The 17,870-nt window shown below is 39.2% G+C and overlaps 1 protein-coding gene across 11 annotated transcripts in view; it reads left to right on the forward strand.

Annotated features, from left to right (window-relative positions):
- The window catches only part of UNC79 (unc-79 homolog, NALCN channel complex subunit), a 270,072-nt gene that overhangs the window by 118,146 nt on the left and 134,056 nt on the right, over window positions 1-17,870 (forward strand). For all 11 annotated transcript variants that reach the window (XM_042990436.1, XM_042990435.1, XM_042990440.1 and 8 more), the window contains 4 exons: window positions 1,905-2,076; window positions 3,446-3,676; window positions 16,219-16,409; window positions 16,980-17,103. In XM_042990436.1, the coding sequence (XP_042846370.1) occupies window positions 1,905-2,076; window positions 3,446-3,676; window positions 16,219-16,409; window positions 16,980-17,103 (718 nt within the window). The remainder of the gene's footprint in view (window positions 1-1,904; window positions 2,077-3,445; window positions 3,677-16,218; window positions 16,410-16,979; window positions 17,104-17,870) is intronic.

Below are 17,870 nucleotides of genomic sequence, written 5' to 3' on the forward strand. Positions count from 1 at the left end.
TGCAGAAGATCGATTCAAGTTACGTCTGAAGGGAGTTCTCTGTGCCTCTTGGATTTCAATGCCTTTTTCCTTCCCCAGTTCAGGGAAGTTCTCAGCTATTATTTCTTCAAGTACCCCTTCAGCACCTTTCCCTCTCTCTTCCTCCTCTGGGATACCAATTATGCGTATATTATTTCTTTTTAGTGTATCACTTAGTTCTCTAATTTTCCCCTCACACTCCTGGATTTTTTTATCTCTCTTTCTCTCAGCTTCCTCTTTTTCCATAACTTTATCTTCTAGTTCGCCTATTCTCTCCTCTGCCTCTTCAAGCCGAGCCGTCATCGTTTCCATTTTGTTTTGCATTTCATTTAAAGCGTTTTTCAGCTCCTCGTGACTGTTCCTTAGTCCCTTGATCTCTGTAGCAAGAGATTCTCTGCTGTCCTCTATACTGTTTTCAAGCCCAGCGATTAATTTTATGACTATTATTCTAAATTCACTTTCTGTTATATTATTTAAATCCTTTTTGATCAGTTCATTAGCTGTTGCTACTTCCTGGAGATTCTTCTGAGGGGAATTCTTCCGTTTGGTCATTTTGGATAGTCCCTGGAGTGGTGGGGACCTGCAGGGCACTTCCCCTGTGCTGTGGTGTATAACTGGAGTTGGTGGGCGGGGCCGCAGTCCGACCTGATGTCTGCCCCCAGCCCACCGCTGGGGCCACAGTCAGACTGGTGTGTGCCTTCTCTTCCCCTCTCCTAGGGGCGGGATTCACTGTGGGGTGGCGTGGCCCGTCTGGGCTACTTGCACACTGCCAGGCTTGTGGTGCTGGGGATCTGGCATATTAGCTGGGGTGGGTAGGCAAGGTGCACGGGGGCAGGAGGGGCAGGCTTAGCTCGCTTCTCCTTAGGTGATCCACTTCAGGAGGGGCCCTGTGGCAGCGGGAGGGAGTCAGATCCGCTGCCGGAGGTTTGGCTCCGCAGAAGCACAGAGTTGGGTGTTTGCGCGGAGCGAGCAAGTTCCCTGGCAGGAACTGGTTCCCTTTGGGGTTTTGGCTGGGGGATGGGCGGGGGAGATGGCGCTGGTGAGCGCCTTTGTTCCCCACCACACTGAGCTCTGTAGTCCGGGGGCTCAGCAGCTCTCCCTCCCTTTGTCCTCCAGCCTTCCCGCTTTCCGAGAAGAGCTGTTAACTTTTGACCTCCCAGACGCTAAGTCGCGCTTGCTGTGGGAACACACTCCGTCCGTCCCCTCCGCTTTTGCCAGCCAGACTCGGGGGCTCTGCTTGGCCGGCAGGCTGCCCCTCCGCCCCGGCTCCCTCCCGCCAGTCCGTGGAGCACGCACCGCCTCGCCGCCCTTCCTACCCTCTTCAGCAGGCCTCTCGTCTGTGCTTGGCTCCGGAGACAACGTTCTGCTAATCCTCTGGCGGTTTTCTGGGTTCTTTAGGCAGGTGTAGGTGGAATCTAAGTGATCAGCAGGACGCGCGGTGAACCCAGCGTCCTCCTATGCCGCCATCTTCCAACCTCCCAGATCTTTGAATATTAGATATTGAGTATTTTTCCATTTGGGTATAAATTCTTCAGTCTCTCTTTGTACCATGCATTTGAGGTCCACATAACTTCAGATTAGATCTAGGGGAAGTATTGGCGTCTAGCGGGATGGTTGGTACACTAGAAGCCAGAAGGCATCAGTTCTGCCTGATTCTAATTGATTGGAGGAAGCAGCCTCTTTGTGCCTCAGTTTATTCACTTTGGAAATGGGGATGGAGTACAACATAGTAAAGAACTGAAATTAGGCCTGTTGGAGCAACTTCTACCAATTGGAAGGAGAGCAGCCAGTTATGCCTGAGTACTCATGAAGTGGTTGCTCTGAATAGGTCATAACCTAGAATGTGTTTTTCGATCACCTAACTTGACATCTCTCATCTTTGGCAGCTTGTTGAAAGAAGCCGAGTTCCATGCTGAGCAGCGGGAATATGAGCTGAATCGCCGGCGGCAGCTGGGACTTTCCTCTTCCCACCATTCCCTGGATAACACTGACTTTGACAACAAGGATGATGATAAACACGACCAGAGACTACTCAGTCAATTTGGAATATGGTTTTTAGTAAGAAAATAAGTTAGCTATTCTCTGCTTTCTTATTTCTCATGACAACATTGCACCAATGAGGAATATTTCCTGTTCTTTTTAAAGAAGTTAGTGAATAGTGAAAAGTTAACCTTAGCGGTGGGACTCTATATTGTAGGACAGTGGCTCTCAACCCTGGGCTGCACATTGGATTTCCCTGGGAAAGCTTTCAAAGAATGGCAATGCCCAGATCCCACCCTAGCATCTTGGGAACTTTTAAAAAAGCTTCCTTGTTGATTCTAATGAATAGCCAGGTGTTGAAGCCTACCGGCCAGACCCTTGACTGTTTGAAATGCACCTTTGACAGAAAATGGATGGGAATGTTGCTAGGGTATGTTGTGAAATAACCGAGTCAATATAATTTACAGATCATTCGCATCCTATCATCTATACACATGACATTTTTCTTGAAAGTTCAGTATCTGTGGTACTTTTTGTTTATTTAGGGCAAGTTTGCATACAACCAGAAAAATCAGAGCTGTATTAACACAGGCAATTTGATTGTTTTTGACTGATTCACAGGCAACATTCATTCAGTAAAGATCAAACATCCCAGTCCCAAATTCCATGCAAGCTGAACATGGCAGTTCTGTTAGAGAAGCAGACTTTTGTTTTTGCCCAACGGAGACATAGATTGAGTCTCCATAGTAATATATCTCTTTATGCTTTTACATGGTTATCTGAAAAAGTTGTGTTTTGTTTTGTCTTACCAAATTGGTATTTAATTGCTGATTTCACATTTTTTGCTCCTAGAGCTTACTACCTAATGACATAATGACTGCTATTATGAACTCTTTGAAGGCAAGGATACTGTTTTATTTATTTGTACATTCCTGACTCCTACTATTGTGTTTCATAAAAGATTATTGCAGAATGAATAATGAATAAACGATGAGCTGCTTTTAAAAGGCTATTTGTAATGTGCTGAATTAGGGGGCTCTAGGCTTTCAGAATTATTACTGATAGAAAATCCTTAGCTAAATCTGATAATTTTAGAATGGAAACATAGGTAGATTATTTTTTCACTGAAGATATTTATGAAATTTCACTTTGCAGACCTAACTTTTAAAAAAGCATTGATCTAGTGTAGATTACAAAATAGGTTTCTTCTAGGAGAAAAGGCTTATCGAAAGGTGCAATCTCGAGGGGAAATTATTGTTGCAATACTTCTCTCCCTGTAAGGAATGCAGTTTCTAGGTTAAATGATCCTGTGTCATTTATAAACTGCCTACTTTAGATGGATTATTGGGAACCGTTTTTTGTTGTTTTTTTTTTGCCGTTAAACGAATCTTAATAATGATGTAAAATGGATGAAGGCTAAAGCAGAGTCTAATCTGCCCATTTCCAGGTGAGCCTTTGCACGCCCAGTGAGAACACACCTACAGAGAGCTTGGCCAGGCTGGTGGCCATGGTGTTTCAGTGGTTCCACTCCACGGCATATATGATGGATGATGAAGTTGGAAGTTTGGTGGAAAAACTGAAGCCTCAGTTTGTCACCAAGTGGTTGAAGACAGTCTGTGATGTTCGCTTTGATGTCATGGTCATGTGCCTTCTTCCCAAACCAATGGAATTTGCCAGGGTAAGTGGAGGCCCCCCACTCTGACCTTGTTGGAGAGGAATTGGGAGAAACACTTCCCTAGCCATTAGCATGTTATCATTGTCTATAGAAGAGCATCTCTCCTTATTTTAGTCAATACAGCTGAATGAGGTTAGTTGAGCAACTACATTTTAGGTGATGTGCTGCTTTGATGTTGGTTTGGGATGAAGAATGGTAAAACGAATATGTGAGATATCTTTAAGAATTTACAAGAAGATAAAAAAATGGGGCACCTCGGTGGCTCTTGATTTTGGCTCAGCTCACGATCGTGTGGTTTGTGGGGTCATGCCCCATAGGGCTCTGAGCTGATAGACTGGAGCCTGCTTGGGATTCTCTCTCTTCCTTTCTCTCTGCTTCTCTCCTGCTCGTGCACTCTCTCTCTTTCTCAAAATTAAAAAAAAATAATAATAATTTAAGGGAGGATTCTTCCCTGACTTTGCTGAATGTATTTTTTTAAATTAAGAAACAGAAGAAAAAAGTTTTTCTATGAGATTGCAAGGTCTCAGTCCTTCTCTGGTCTACTGTCTGTGTAAAGGCTAACATTTGATTAGGAGCAATTTCTGTGGTTTCACATAAATTTCTAGAAGTGAATGGCAGAAATCCCTGCCCTCTCATTTGGAATGCCACAAAAGGCATAGGACGTGCCAAAATGCTCCCTTTCCTCCAGCTTATAGGACAAATTCCTCTGAGCTCATCCTTTTGCTTAGTGGATTATAGGCTTCAGATACACAGCTGGTAAGACCCCATATTTTTAAAATACAATATAATTTGTGTCTAACTTAGCAAGGTAGATGTCCAGAATCAGTTTTTGGCAGAAATATAGGACATTTTTTCAAGATATTTTCTGGATTTTATTTTGTGATTATTTTGGTTTGTTTTCAATGAGATAGGGAGGCATTTTTCAGTCTAATTAAGACATTTAAGGATAAAATAGAACACAGACCATCTAGAGAAATAGCTTTCGTTAGGTTTCTGGGACACAGAGTAGTTCTGTGGGTGATTCAAGATATACTTTTTTCTTCTTTGGTGCCACCTACTGACTCACATATAAAATTGGAGTTTTGCATAACAGACATTCCCTATTTTGTGGCATTATTTGACTGTGTTGATATGTTTTCTATTATTATTTCCTTTGGAATAGTAAAGGATTGGTCCAATCTGATTATCGAAGATAAGAGGAAATGGTAGCTGAGGGCCTGTAACAGACACATTTGGGAGAGAAAAGACAAAGTTTATTTATACTTATAGTCAGTACTCAGTACATTGCTGCATATCAGTGATGGGCATCTCCCTCAGTAGCCAAAGATAAAAAGTGTAGGGTAGGGAGTTAGGGCTGGAATGGGAAGATATGGAAGGTTCTCTTGAGCCTTTTGATACTTAGTGGCACTGGGCAGTCTGTCTCCACAGCAGCTGAATTCACAGGTAACTACTCCCTTTAATGGAAATGATATTTCTGAAAGCTCTGCTTTAGTCAGACAAGGGAAGTTGGGATAAAGTTTCTGCATCTTCTTTAGTTCTAACGTTTTCATTAAAATGATCCTTATGACAAGTGTGGGGATCTGAGTGGTTCCGCACATTTCTCTCCTCTGAAACTTCGAGAGAAGTTTCACACCAAAAGGAAGGTAGGTTGATTGCTGTAGATTTGGGTTAGGAGCTTCCAGGTAAGAGATCTGCAAAGGAGGAAGCAGGCATAGATTAGGACAAGGAAACAAACACAAAAAAACCTGAGATTAATGGTGACAGTAGACTCTAAACCTAGTTTCCAAGGCCAGAGGGCAGCCAGTCAGGATTTGCAGATGTTGGGCTCAAAGTGTCTTTAGACAATAGAGTGAGGTCGTCAGTGTCTCTGTCCTGGTTATGAGCAGCGCATGGGCGATGCTGGTGTTTGGTGAGATTCCTGACTGGCCCTGGCTATTGCCACAAGTCCTTTGAAGTTCAAATCAAATTGTCTTACTCTGGCTTGCAGGGCTTTGGGACAAGACAACCTAGAGTCTCAATAGGATCTAGACCGTCAGGTTTTAGTTTTCAGTGACACCAAGTAAGCAGGGTGGGAGGAAAATTGGAAATACCAGTTACTGACAAAATGTGCGAGACAGCAGGATTCAGTTTATGAGGAGGTGACAAATAGCTCAAAGACCGTGAGCAGGACTAGATTCTGATAATTCACAAGGGTGGGTTATAGTTTTCCATTGAAACATAAAATTTCTGTCTATAGTCCCCCCCCGTTTTGATCATAGATAATCAAAATAAGATTAATCTTATTCACAAAGTAAGACTAGTCTCATTAAATTTGGCCTAATTATTTATGTAGATGCAGCGACAGTCAATGGTAATTGACCAAAATAAACCTTTAATGTTGGCTTTGCTGGAATGTTTATGGAGAATCTCAGATTGGGCTTTTAGAAACCGCTAGAGGTTAGGATGCTAAGCCAGTAACTTGTCATCATACTTCATCTACAGTACCTCTAGATTTGGGTAAATTTATCTCTAAGGTCACCAAAATATTCTAAGTTTCCTGGACCTTTCAGAAAGTAACATTTCGTATTTGCTTATCCTGTTTTTTCCAAGAGGGCTTTGTAAGCACTGGCTCCTTCATGTCAACCTTAGTTCCTTAAAACTGGTCATATCTGATTCTATGCACATCCTTCTCTACTATGACAGTCTAGGCAAAGCCTTGGTGGTATTACTAGTTTTTCTGATTATGTTCTGTTACAAGGAGAACAGATTGAGAAACTTGTGCATGGAAATAAAAATACTAAGAGTTTCTGAACTCTGAAGGGTCAGATGTTGGGGGAGAAAAAGACAAGTGTTTTGTTGTTGTTTACAAAAATAATCTACTAAATTCTTGTGAGTTGTAGCTAGTTTAAGAAAAACCTTATATCCAGAAAATAGAACATTAAAGAGCCAGCAAAGTTCCCAACTAAAAAAACACAAAAATGATTACCTTTCTTCATCAGTTCATTCAACCTAATCTAATTAATTAAAAAAAATTTTTTTAAGTTTATTTATTTTTGAGAGGGGTGGGGAGGGGCAGAGAGAGAGAGGGAGAAAGAGAATCTCAAGCAGGCTCTGCACCGTCAGCGTGGAGCCCGATGTAGGGCTCGAATTCACAAACCGTGAGATTGTGATCTGAGCTGGCACAGAGTCCAGATGCTTAACCAACGGAACCACCCAAGTGCCCCAACCCCATCTAATTAACTTTTGTTCCTTTTAATCTTGGGTAGCAGTTTTAGGAACACATCAGCTTCTCCACCAGCGTTCTGGAATCCTTTCTCAGGCCGGCAGCATGCAATACCACCAGAAGCTTGTACTCAGTATTGCCTGTCATACTGTTCCTGGGTCTCAGAGACAGTTCTTTTTGCTAAAGCCAAAGCCTTCTATCTAGTGGTTGATCACAAGAGCTTTCAGGAAAACATCAGAAAAAAAACAATAACAAACTGTGAATGATAAAAGACTTTAAAAATGGCTATAATCAGATCCTCTGAGAGTACTGGAATTATGATCACATTAGGGAAAGCATCAGGAGGCTATGTCATGAGCAGGAAAAGTAATGACAAATTGCTAGAAATTTCATAACATTTTACCTATACAAATATAAGCTAGGGAAGGTTAAGCATCTCTTTGTATTTGATGATGCTTTTCATGCAATTCAACATATCAAATAAACCTAATTGGTTATTGGAAACCTAATATCTTATTTTACTAGAAAAAGAAAAAAATCCTTTGAGATTTTCTAGAGGCCCTCTCAGAAATCTCAAAGCCAGTTTGAGATCAAGATTTTATTAAGGACTTGATTTTGGGAAGGCAAAAATATGAAAAGCTGTCAGAAATGTCAAAAGGTTTAAACACTTAATTCACCAGGATCACAGGGTCACTATGAAACAATACTTAATTATCCATTTAACCACAAGGACAAAAAGATTTCAAAAGTAAATATAGGATGTAACATCCTAATTAAAAATTGGCTTTTTTGTTTTAATTGAGAAGACTTAGTTCTCTTAAATAATTGAGGACTTGGGGCACAGGAAATTATGGTAAGACACAGAATAGTTGTTTCCTAGACACATTATTGAAAAGGTAAAGAAAAACCTTGTTCAATTTCTTTTCTTTTTATCCTTTTACTTTATTATTATTATTTTTTTAAATTTAAATCCAAATTAGTTGATATTAGTATAATAATGATTTCAGGAATAGAATTTAGTGATTCATCATGTAATATAACACCCAGTGCTCATCCCAAGTGCCCTCCTTAATGCCTCTCACCCATCTAGACCATCCCCCCACCCAACACCCCACCAGCGACCCTCAGTTTGTTCTGTATATTTAAGAGTCTCTTACAGTTTGTCTCCCACTCTGCTTTTATCTTATTTTTCCTTCCCTTCCCTTATGTTCATCTGTTTTGTATCTTAAAGTCCTCATATGAGTGAAGTCATATGATATTTGTCTTTTTCTGAGTGACTTATTTCACTTAGCATAATACATTATGGTTCCATCCAAATTGTTGCAAATGGCAAGATTTCATTCTCTTTAATTGCTGAATAGTATTCAGTAATTCAGTATAATAGTATTCCATTATACACACACACACACACACACACACACACACACACACACACACACATACACCACATCTTCTTTATTTATCCATTTTTCAGTCAGTGGACATTTGGGCTCTTTCCACACTTTGGCTCTTGTCGATAGTGCTGCTATAAACATTGGGGTGCATGTGCCCTTTTGAATCAGCACTTCTGTATCCTTTGGATACATATCTAGTAGTGCAATTACTGGGTTGTAGGGTAGTTCTATTTTTAATTTTTTGAGGAAACTCCACACTGTTTTCCAGAGTGGCTGCACCAGTTTGCATTCCCACCAGCAGTGCAAAAGAATTCCTCTTTCTCCACATCCTTGCCAACATCTGTTGTTGCCTGACTTGTTAATGTTAGCCATTCTGACAGGGGTGAGGTGGCATCTCATTGTGGTTTTGATTTGCATTTCCCTGGTGATGAGTGAAGTTGAGCATTTTTTCATGTGTCAGTTGGCCATCTGGATGTCTTCTTTGGAGAAGTGTCTATTCATGTCTTTTGCCCATTTCTTCACTGGATTATTTGTTTTTTGGGTGTGGAGTTTGATAAGTTCTTTGTAGATTTTGGATACTAACCCTTTATTTGATATGTCATTTGCAAATATCTTCTCCCATTCTGTCGGTTGCCTTTTAGTTTTTTTGCTGACTGTTTTCTTTGCTGTGCAGAAGCCTTTTTTCTTGATGAGGTCTCAATAGTTCTTTTTGCTTTTGTTTCCCTTACCTCTGGAGACATGTTGAGTAAGAAGTTGCTGCGGCTGAGGTCAAAGAGATAGTTGCCTGTTTTCTCCTCTAGGGATGGCTTCCTGTCTAACATTTAGGTCTTTCATCCATTTTGAGTTTATTTTTGTTTATGGGGTAAGAAAGTGGTCCAGGTTCATTGTTCTGCATGTCGCTGTCCAGTTTTCCCAGCACCACTTGCTGAAGAGACTGTCTTTGTTCCATTTGATATTCTTTCCTACTTTGTTAAAGATTAGTTGGCCATACATTTGTGGGTCCATTTCTGGGTTCTCTATTTTCCTCCATTGATCTGAGTGTTTTTGTGCCAGTACCATACTGTCTTGATGATTACAGTTTTATAGTACAGCTTGAAGTCCAGGATTATGATGGCTCCAGCTTTGGTTTTCTTTTTCAGGATTGCTTTGGCTATTTGGGGTCTTTTCTGGTTCCACACAAATTTTAGGGTTTTTTTTTTTTTTTTTTTTTTTTTTTTGTTCTAGCTCTGTGAAGCATGCTGGTGTTATTTTGGGTAGTATCTACATTTTAACGATATTTCTTCTTTCAATTTACGAGCATGGAATTTGTGTGTGTGTGTGTCTTCTTCAATTTCTTTCATAAGCTTTCTATAGTTTTCAGTGTATAGATTTTTCACCTCTTTGATCAGGTGTATTCTTAGGTATTTTATGGTTTTGGGTGCAATTGTAAATGGGACTGATTCCTTGATTTCTCTTTCTGCTGCTTTATTATTGGTGTATAGAAATGCAACTGATTTCTGTACATTGATTTTATATCCTGTGACTTTGCTGAATTCATGTATCAGTTCTAGCAGTTTATTGGTAGGTAGAGTCTTTGGGGTTTTCCACACAGAGTGTCATGTCATCTGCGAAGAGTGAAAATTTGACTTCCTCCCTGTCGATTTGGATGCCTTTTATTTCTTTATATTGTCTGATTGCTGAGGCTAGGACTTCCAACTGTGTGTTGAGTAACAGTGGTGAGAGTGGACATCTTTGTCATGTTTCTGACCTTAGGAGGAAAGCTCTCAATTTTTCCCCCTTGAGGATGATATTAGTGGCAGGTCATTCATATTTGGCCTTTATGGTCTTGAGGTATGATCCTTCTATCCCTTCTATCCCTTTTCTTGATGGTTTTTATTAAGAAATGATGCTATATTTTATCAAATGCTTTTTTTGCATGCAATTTCTTATTAAGAACATACCAGTAACCCAAAAAACTTTTGTCCTTTTCTGTGAAAGAAAACCAAACTCAGGGGTGCCTGGGTGGCTCAGTTGGTTAAGCGTCCAACTTTGGCTCAGGTCATGATCTCATGGTTCATGGGTTTGAGCCCTGCATCGGGTTCTGTGATGGCAGCTCAGAGCCTGGAACCTGCTTCGGATTCTGTCTCCCTGCCTCTGTGCCCCTCCCCTGCTTGTGCTCTGTCTCTCAAAAATAAATAAACATTGACAAAAAAAAAAAAAAAAAAAAAAAAACAAACCCAAACACAGGTTTTATACTGCTACACTGTTAATATTAAAGTTCACTTGGTGTTGTATGGAAACCACTTTGACAATAAATTTCCTATTTAAAAATAAAATAAAATAAAATAAAATAAAATAAAATAAAAAAATAAAGTTCACTTAAAAAACTTTCCCCATCAATCTTAGCCAGTTTGACCACACAAGGTAAGATTCTCTCTCTGTCCTCCACCCCCACCCTCCACACCATCCTTTACAACTTTTTATTTCTATTCAGGTTTTTGTCCTTCACTTTACTCTTTTTTTATTCTAGAAAGCCTTCACACCACCTCTACAGAATGACTTTAGGACAGAATTACTCTTTTTGTCCTTAACAAAATTGTCTCATATATTCCTTAAATATTCTGCATATGGAGTTTTTTCCATCACTCTTCCTATTTCTAATAGTTTCACTTATATATATTGATCATAGTTTTCAACACTTGATAACCTCTATTTTTCAGAGAAAACCAAGAGGTAGACAGTTTGTGAATTTCCTGTCACCTACCAGTGTTTTGTAGCATATTAGCAAATTTTATGAATATACTACTTTATAACCTCAAGAGCTATATTTCATAGTATAATTTCTCAATATGGCAAAAAGAACATATTTATTAACAGATCAAAATATCTTTAGTCTCTCTGTCATAATAAGAATCCAACAGTAGGTGCACCTGGTGGCTCAGTTAGTTAAGCATTGACTCCTAGTTTTGGCTCAGGTCATGATCTCATGGTTTGTGAGGTCGAGACTCATGTCCATGCAGAGCCTGCTTGGGACTTTCTCTCTTTCCCTCTCTCTCTGCCCCTCCCCCTCTCACATGCACTTGTGCTCTCTGTCTCAAAATAAATAAACATGAAAAAAAAAGAATCTAAAAGTATATAAACTTGTATTCAGTAATTAATGTTTCAGTGTTTTGTCTTTTTTTCTTTTTAATGTTTATTTATTCTTGAGAGAGAGAGACAGAGCGCAAGCAGGGAAGTCGCAGAGACAGACTCCAAAGTAGGCTCCAGGCTCCGAGCTGTTATCACAGAGCCTGACATGGGGCTCAAACTCACAAACTGTGAGATCGTGACCTGCGCCAAAGTTGGACACTTAACCGACTGAGCCACCCAGGCACCCCTCAGTGTTTTGTCTTACTTAGAAATGGTCTAGATATTCAACAGGTACATACCATTTAATGTAACTTAGTATAACTTTCGTTTCAAGCTATCAAAAACATTTTGGAAACTACTAAGTAGACATATTATAAAACACAGCTATTGTTGAAATAAAGCTTGTCAGAATAATAATTTAATTTAACTAAAATTAAATCTATACATTTTATAATCTTAAACATCTAGTAAATATAATATTAACTTACTTGACTAGAAAACCGACATAGAATAAAAATGTATGATTAGATTATACTCACTGCTGATAACTCAGAAGACACAACTGTTTTTATTAAACCGACTATATGAATCTCGTCTTGTTTATGAAAGATTTACCCAAATCACATGAACTTGAAAAACATTTGGGTTACTTTCTATATTTCTGAGAGTTTGGGGAATATTTAATTCATATAAGTTACGTTTTTAAAACTCATTTAGAATAGATCTTTTAATGGATTTTGTAAATTGTCAATACCATTCAGAAGTAACAAAATATCACATATACATAATATACCTATGCAAAAGTATAGACAGACACACATACAAATGGTCCCCAGTTTACCATGGTTTGACTTAGGATTTTTCGACTTTACAGTGGTACAAGAGTGATACATATTCAGTAGAAACCGTACTTCAACATGTGAATTTTGATCTTTTCCTGGACTAGTGGTATGCAGTATGATCCTCACTCATGATGCTGGGCAGGGGCCACGAGCCTCAGCTCCCAGACAGCCACGTGGTCACTGGGTCAACCTTTGCTATACCAGCTACCGTTGCGCACCCACACAGCCATTCTGTTTTTCACTTGCAGTACAGTATTCAATAACTTACATGAGCTATTTAACACTTTATTATAAAATAGGCTTTGTGTTAGATGATTTTGCCCAGCTGTAGGCCAATGTGAGTGTCCTGAGCACATGCAAGGTGGGCCAGGCTAAGCAATGATATTTGGTAAGTTGGGAGTGTTAAGTGTATTTTTAATTTACGGTATCTTCAACTTATGATGGGCTTATTGGGACACAATGCAATTTTGAGTCGAGAAAGATCTGTAGAGACCTTAACAGTAGAGACTGTCATAGTAATACAAAACTCACTAGTTTATGTAAGAGTTGTTTTTCAAATTCACTTTTCATCATCACTTTTATTCAAATTATGTTTCTAGCAGATAGAACAAGTGGTTAACCTGTTCAATGTAAGAACTAAAGCTTTTTATCAATATTTTTGGAGAGACCTTCAAGATCTTTTTATTTGCCCTGATGTGTAATGAAGGCTGTGGTTCAGCCTTAGGCAGTTAGTTATTTTAGTCCACTAAGAAGTTACTTTTTATTTTTTTGTATTTACTTTATTTATTTTTTTATTTTTGGGGGGTGCCTACAATCTTTATTTATTTTTAATAAAATTCATTGTCAAGTTGGCTAACATACAGTGTATACAGTGTGCTCTTGGTTTTCCATGATTCATCGCATACATACAACACCCAGTGCTCATCCCAACAAGTGCCCTCCTCAATGCCCATCAACCATTTTCCCCTCTCCCTCACCTCCCCCCGCCCCATTAACCCTCAGTTTGTTCTCTGTGTTTAAGAGTCTCTTATGGTTTGCCTTCCTCCCTCTCTGTAACCATTTTTTTCCCCTTCCCTCTCCCTATGGTCTTCTGTTAAGTTTCTCAAGTTCCACATATGAGTGGAAACATATGATACCTGTCTCTCTCTGACTGACTTATTTCACTTAACATAATACCCTCCAGTTCCGTTGCTGCAAAGGGCAGGATTTCATTCTTTCTCATTGCCAAGTAGTATTCCATTGTATATATAAACCACATCTTCTTTATCCATTTTTAAAAGCTGGAATATGCTAAGGAAAAAGGCATTGGAGGTTTGCTAAGGCGGGGGGCGGGGGGTGTTAATTGGAGCTTCTCAGGAAGAAGAATAAATTTCTCCTTTTTTTTTTAATTAATTTTTTTTTTTTAATCACAGGAGGCAATAGTACAAGTAAAAGCAAGACATCCCTTTGGCCTGAGAGCCAGCTATTTCCTTGGATGTTTGCATCTTAGAGAGATGCTTTCAGGACCGTGAGAAGATAGTTCTGAGGGGTAGAAGATTTACATCTCAAAGAGGGAGAGAAAGGATGCAAACTTTTAAAGTCACTGGTCTAAGAGGGTTTTGATGGGGACAAATAATGAATTCTCTAGGTAGCATGGAGCTTTTAGGAGCAGGCATTTTAAGGGAGGAGGGGTTTGGGAGGTGGGCAACATTATTTGTGCTGAGTCTGAAGTCTTGAGTGGGTCCACGTTGAGGCCTTAGTACAGAGGAGGGTTCAGGGGGGTCTGCCTGAGGAGGCTGAGGCCTGGGACAATTACTAATAAAGTGTTTATTCAGTGCAGCATAGTCCCCTTTTCCCATGTCCTGACTTTCCGTAGTATCTGCAAGCATCTTGAGATGAATAGGGGAAACTCTGGGATTGGGAAGAAGCATGGGTGGGCTTTGGGATACTTCCAGAACCACAATTAGGTTTTCTGTAAAGATTCGGTTAGTAAGGCGAGGACAGTTATTTTTAGTTCTTCAAAGAATAAGATGGCAGCCTTGATAATATTTAATTAAGGAGCTGGGCTACCCCCTTGACTGCATTAATTTGAATTCTTTATATCAATGAGAGGATTTCCAACTAAGGGGAAAACAGAAGATTCCTATGTTCTGAGATGTGTAGATTTAGAGCTGTGTGCCTTTGCAATATTTTTGTAAATTGTTTGGCGAAGACTTTAGGATATTTTCCTTCCTTCGGAGTATGTCATTCCACTTTAGCCCAATTAAACTTTGGAGGGAAGGCCTCTATGATAGCTCCTATCAGGCTCTGAATATGGGCCTCTGACTGGATCATTTGCAGGAGAAGGTGGTGGAGGGGAGTTCATGGTAGGGGCAGATTTTAATTTTTGTTCTAAATCTGATTTCTGTTCTAGAATTTTGCTAGGGGAGTCTTTAGGCTAGCTGTGATCTTTTGTGTGTGTTTGTGTCTTACCAGTTTGATCCTCCCATATTGGTAATATGACATTTGTTTAAGGTGAGAACTCTCTAAAATCCTTTTAAATATGACAGCTTTTCCAAATCAAAGGATCCATTGTTTAGCTATTGACAATTTAGGAACACCCCAGAGATACTTATTCCAAAATGTGACTCAAAGCCAGTAGGCATTTGGGGCGCCTAGGTAGCTTAGTAGGTTGAGCGTCTGACTCTTGATTTTGCTCATGTCATGATCTCATGGTTCGTGAGTTTGAGTCCCGCGTTGGGATCTGCCTTCAGCTCTTGGAGCCTGCTTGAAATTGTCTTCCTCTCTCTGCCCACCCCCAAAATAAATAAACTTTAAAACAACAACAACAAGAAAAAACCCCGTGGGCCTCTGAGTGTATGTAAGAACAGTGACAGTCCCAGAAATGTAGTCACTTCCTGCAAATTTCTAATCAATCATCTAGAATTTTGGAAATAGGATACCAAATAGATATTTGAGCTTTAAATAGAATTGATTTAATTGTTTTCAATAACTTAGAATTCTAGGAATAATAATTAAATGTTTAAAATTGGATTCATTTAAAATAAGGTAGTTTCCAACGATTCTTGTATTATATGGTAAAGATTCAGGACCAGTTGAGCTGTTGTTACTTTGACATACATAATAAGAATATAAGGTCTTTATCTAAAATTGGAATTATAAGGGCACCTGGGTGGCTCAGTCAGTGAAGCGTCTAAATTCGGCTCAGGTCACGATCTCACAGTTTGTGGGTTTGAGTCCTGTGTGGGGCTCTGTGTTGACAGCTCAGAGCCTGGAGCCTGCTTCAGATTCTGTGTCTCCTCCTCTGTCTCTCTGCCCCTTCCACACTTGCACTCAGTGTCTCTCTCTCTTTCAAAAAATAAACATTAAAAAATAAATAAATGACATTGGAATTATGAACAGAACCTGAATTTAATTCGATATAATTTTTTTTGCACTAGAAAATTAATATACTATCTTAGTAAAAAACACGTTTGTTTTTTTTTTAATTAATGAATTCATCCATCCTTAGAACATTTTTAGGAGAAAAATTGTGGCATAATATAGCACAGGGAAGAATAGCACTCTCTGCCACTTTATTTTCCATACTGAAAAATATTAAATGCAAAGTGTACAGTAGTAGAAATCTATATTCCTCTGAAGCACAGGTGTAACTGCACATATTTGTAATGGGTTTGTGAAACTTTAGAAATAATAATGCTCCAATTGTGTGCTCATCCTGTTAGGAATAAATCTTTGGAATTTTAATTCATGTGTGAGATTCGGACTGCAGTAGAATAGTTGAAATCCAGTCTGTGATTAATATTTGGACCTATTTGTAAGTATGGGGTTTTTTGTAATTAATGTATCCTGATGGTTTATAGATTCTTACATATCTCACTGGGAAGATACGTGGCCCGCAATTCAGATGTAATGGATTTCGGTCTTCCTCTGTATCCATCTCCTTTAGGAAGTCCTTAGAGTATAACCTTAACAGGTGCATTTTGTTCTTTTCCCCTATGGCTGTGGAAATGCCATCAGGTTGGTGGTTACTGGGATAAATCCTGCAGCACGGTGACTCAGTTGAAGGAAGGTCTCAACCGAATCCTCTGCCTGATCCCCTACAATGTGATCAGTCAGTCTGTGTGGGAGTGTATTATGCCCGAGTGGCTGGAAGCCATCAGAACAGAAGTCCCAGATAACCAGTTAAAAGAATTCAGGGAAGTATTAAGGTGGGTAAGTAGTTTAATGAAGCCACCACAATTATAATGATGTCTGACATTTATTGAGCATGGAATGTGTGCCAGGAACGGTGTTAAGTATTTTATATAATCTTGTTTACTTTTTAACAACCCTATAGAGAAATCTGAAGGTGCAAAATGAAGCAGTTGCAATAAACTGTGCTAAGATGACCTGGAATTGTCGAGAAAAAATTTGGTTCTGGTGGAATAATAGATACACCATATTGTTTGTTTATTTTCAAATATAATTATGATTTGAATAAAGTGGGGAGAATGCAAGGGGATAATGTTTTTAGATGCTGGGGAGCAACTCTAATTCCTTAGAAATGCAATTCTTTCTGTTAAGCCTGATATGAGTATAAACACTAATGTTATTAACAACAGTATGAATTCTTTATTCTAATGAAATAAACTATTATAGTAAAATGAAACATGATAATAATATTTGGAACACAGCCCAATCTAAAGTGTTTGGCTCCCCAAATAAGATACAGTTAAAAAATGCAACTCAACCCTGATATGTGCCCATTGGTCATTTACTTTTGTTGCTCTGCTTTCCAGCAAAATGTTTGACATTGAGCTCTGTCCTCTACCTTTTTCATTGGAAGAAATGTTTGGCTTTATTAGTTGTCGGTTCACAGGATACCCTTCCTCTGTGCAGGAACAAGCTTTACTGTGGCTTCATGTGAGTAAATGGTACCTTTAATCATTTGGGGCAATAGTTCTTAGCCTGGGAATTTAGATCCCTGGGTAGAGGAGCGGGGAGTTATTGCAGAGTCTATAAATTTGCATGTTTGCTGAGGGTAGTCTATAGACTAATAACTCCTTGCATAGGTAAATAACTATATGTCGTATATATGTGTCTATCATTATGGTTAGTAGAGTACAGATTTATGCAATACTATTACTGAATTCATAATAGCTTTTGGTCCTTATGTATTTTTCCATCAATAGATTCTAAAAGTATAATAGGCTGTCTTGTGGGGTTCTTTTAAATCTTTTGATATTAAATAGGTGCTTTACTTGGGAAGGTTGAGAGCTGCTGCCTTAGGGAGTAGCATGAGCTGCTGGAATGCCTTTCTCCCCGGTCTGCACTTGTAACTCCAGCTTATCCTTAAAGCCCAACTCAAAAATGATCTCATCTATGAAGTTTTCTTCACACCCCCATTTTCTCTTTGGAATTCACTATTCCTTCCCCCAGTACTCATACAGGCTCCTTGTGTAAATTTTATTCAGCCTAATATTTAGTTCATTTTTGTCTCTTCTCCTGATTGCAAATGCATGGAGTGCAGGGACCAGGCAGGGCTTTTCTCATTTCGAAATCATATCTCCCTTCATCCTTTCCTCTCAACATCTGGCACAGGCCTTGTATTTATTTGATGAATGTTCTTAAAAATTCATTAAATTGAGTTGAATGTCTGTCAGAAAGTTTGGCTAGTTTCAAAAAAGGAG

Source organism: Panthera tigris, chromosome B3, assembly GCF_018350195.1.
Source record: "Panthera tigris isolate Pti1 chromosome B3, P.tigris_Pti1_mat1.1, whole genome shotgun sequence".
Taxonomy (NCBI): Eukaryota; Metazoa; Chordata; class Mammalia; order Carnivora; family Felidae; genus Panthera; species Panthera tigris.